The sequence below is a fragment of the Myotis davidii genome, unplaced genomic scaffold (genome assembly GCF_000327345.1).
Source record: "Myotis davidii unplaced genomic scaffold, ASM32734v1 scaffold520, whole genome shotgun sequence".
In the NCBI taxonomy this organism is placed as follows: domain Eukaryota; kingdom Metazoa; phylum Chordata; class Mammalia; order Chiroptera; family Vespertilionidae; genus Myotis; species Myotis davidii.
In genome coordinates this window covers 903,158-906,032 of record NW_006292908.1, presented here as the reverse complement: position 1 = coordinate 906,032, position 2,875 = coordinate 903,158, and the positions used below count along the sequence as shown (strand labels likewise).

General features: G+C 44.5%; 1 protein-coding gene across 1 annotated transcript in view; it reads left to right on the top strand.

The window, feature by feature from the left end:
- Nucleotides 1-2,875, top strand: part of GAREM1 (GRB2 associated regulator of MAPK1 subtype 1) — a 127,354-nt gene that overhangs the window by 97,624 nt on the left and 26,855 nt on the right. Inside the window, exon 3 of the mRNA XM_006766396.2 lies at nucleotides 77-207. Within this exon, the coding sequence (XP_006766459.1) occupies nucleotides 77-207 (131 nt within the window). The remainder of the gene's footprint in view (nucleotides 1-76; nucleotides 208-2,875) is intronic.

The window sequence follows — 2,875 nt, the reverse complement described above, 5'->3', positions numbered from 1 at the left end:
AAGGGGATCCCGTCACCACGGGGACAGCGGTGCCCCGTAAACATCTCACCTCTCTTCTGTTTATCATGTCTTTCAGGCCAATTCAAGCTGCTGGAACAGGACCGAGATATAAAGGAGCCAGTGCAATATTTCAACAGCGTGGAGGAGGTGGCCAAAGCGTTCCCTGAGCGCGTGTACGTCATGGAGGAAATAACGTTCAACGTGAAGGTAGCTTTGGAAGAACCAAATATTTATCCTCACTAAATAGCCTGCAGGCCATTATGTGCCCACCTGGGCCTCACAGGGAAAGGTCCATCTTCCTGTGAGGTGGACCTTGTCCTATGAGGTGTCAGGGGCCAAAACCGGTCTTTGAAGAATTGCTTTTGCTGTAGCTGACCGGATGCCCAGACGGGTAACGATGCTGCATCAGCCCTATCATTTGCTAAACTGTTAAGGAAGCTCAAAGGTTGTCTTTTTCTCATTTGGACTTTATTCCCTGATGTGTAATCGTTGTTTGGCCAGATCTCCTATAAGGCTGATGCCCCACTTGCAGGAGCTGGTAAAAGGCAGATGAAGACTCGGCCGGCCTGGCTCAGTGGTTGAGCGTCGAGCTATGAACCAGCAGGTCACAGTTCAATTCCCAGTCAGGGCACAAGCCCAGGTTGTGGGCTCGATCCCCAGTGAGGGGTGTGCAGGAGGCAGCCGATCAATGATTCTCTCTCATCATTGATAGGTTTCTCTGTCTCTCTTCCTCTCTGAAATCAATAGCAATATTCTTGTGAAAGAAACATACGAAGGATCTAATGCCGTTCACTTATTTAAAGAGAGAACCTTCAGAGCACAGTCTGGGATCGGCATATGTTCCTTCCATTTCTCAGAGACTGCCCGTATCAGGACACACAGGGAATTGGTGTCTAGGATGTTGCCAACAGGAATTGACTGGTCCTTGCTCATCAGAGAAAAGCTAAATGGTGTTTATGGCGCTGCGTTCATTTTGCATTTGGAAAGGGACTAACCAGAGAAGCCATGCCAGCAACGAGGTGCAACCTTCTTGCCTACAGATCCTCCTTTGCAGCATGGCATTCACAGCGACACTAAGACATCTTAGAAAGTGTTCACACTAACAAGAGTTTCTGTTGCACCTCATTTCCACGAGAAGTCCGACTGAGTCCCGTCCTCTGAACATGTCGAGATTTAGAGGGCAAGATGCGTTTTTCTTAGCAATTCACTCTCTGTGACAGACAGGCTGTGTGCATGGTAGCTTAGCCCAAGAATGCAACGGTGTCTTTGTGGGTGAATCACTCCGCCCTCGCTTCTCAGGAAAGAGGGGCGTGCTCAAGCCAGCCTCCTTCCTGGAGAAGTGGTTCTGTCCATTCATTGACTAAGCTAAGTCATTCTCTCTTCCAGCTCTAAAATACAGCTGCTGTAAGTCTACTTTCTTTACTTTTATTATTAAAACTGGTGAGATTTTGCATGGCCCGTTCAACTTGTATTCAAGACACTTGTGTTCATTTACATTGAAGATCTGTGAGAACACATTCATTTTTAATCTTACCCACAGTCGTTGGCCAGAAGTTAATCAAATCCTATCCCATGAGTGCCTTGATATGATTTAAATGTCCCCTTAAAACTTATATTTAGAATTACCTAAATGGGAAAGAAAAGCATTTGGAAAGGAAAGCTAATAATTTTAAACGCTTTTCTGAAAATATTTCATGGGATTTTAAAATAAAAGATTTAGAATTAAAACATGAGCCTGGCCAGCGTGGCTCACTGGTTGAGCATCTACCTATGAACCAGGAGGTCATGGTTCAATTCCCCGTCAGGGCACATGCCCAGGTTGCGGGCTTCACCCCCAGTGTAGGGCATGCAGGAGGCAGCCGATCAATGATTCTCATCATTGATGTTTCTATCCCTCTCTCCTTCTCCCTTCCTCTCTGAAATCAATAAAAATACTTTTTAAAAGAGTAAAATGATAAAATATGATCAGTAATCAGCAGGGTGGAAGTTTGCAGACATTGAGTGTTTATAATCATTAAATTTGAGGCCTTCCTCGTTCCCTCGTCCTCCTCCTTTTGACAAATATGAACACTAGGAAACAGATGTTAGCTGGCTTCATTGATTCACAAGAAGCCACAGAGCTGTTCAGCAGTGGAGTCAGGTCTCCGAACTCCATCCAGCCCCCTCTCCGCCCCCTCCCATTCTCTCTGTGGGTTTGAGATAAGGCTGGCGATTGGGATCCGAACACCCGTTCACATTGACACAAGAGCTTGCACACTTAGTTCGTTTTCCATCTGAGTGTTGCAATCATTGTTACCTAACCAGATCCCTTTGTTTCTGTATTTCTGATGCACAGGATTTGGTGGCTTTTATGAATGTGATGCGTGCAGATTTGTACACCTTATTCCATACCAGAGTATCATACCGATATTTTAAAAATAAAATCCTACGCGTTACCTTGATGTTTCGTCTCTATTGGCATCAGTGTAGTTTCTGATTAGGTTAACCTGTGTCAGGATGAACCCCTTCAGAAATACTGCTGTAAAGTATTAGCCCGGAATATTAACCAGTATTAACCGAGAAACAAGACTAGAGGTGGGTCTTTGCATTGTTAAAGAGACACTGAGGGGGTGGACGTGCATCGCTGAATACAGAAGCAAAAGTTCTGAAGTTGAATAGAATTCATGATGCTGAGTTTGGGGATTTTTTTTTTCCCAAGGCTTTCGAGTTATTGGAAACCAGCCTCCTTTCCGCCCCCTGCCCCCGTGAAATTTTTATTTTAATACCTTTTGAGACAATGACTGTTGATTTTCAATCTTTTTCATCTACTGGCACGCATAAGCTAATTACTAAAATTCTGCAGCACACCAAAAACTATGCTCTATTTTTTTGCTAA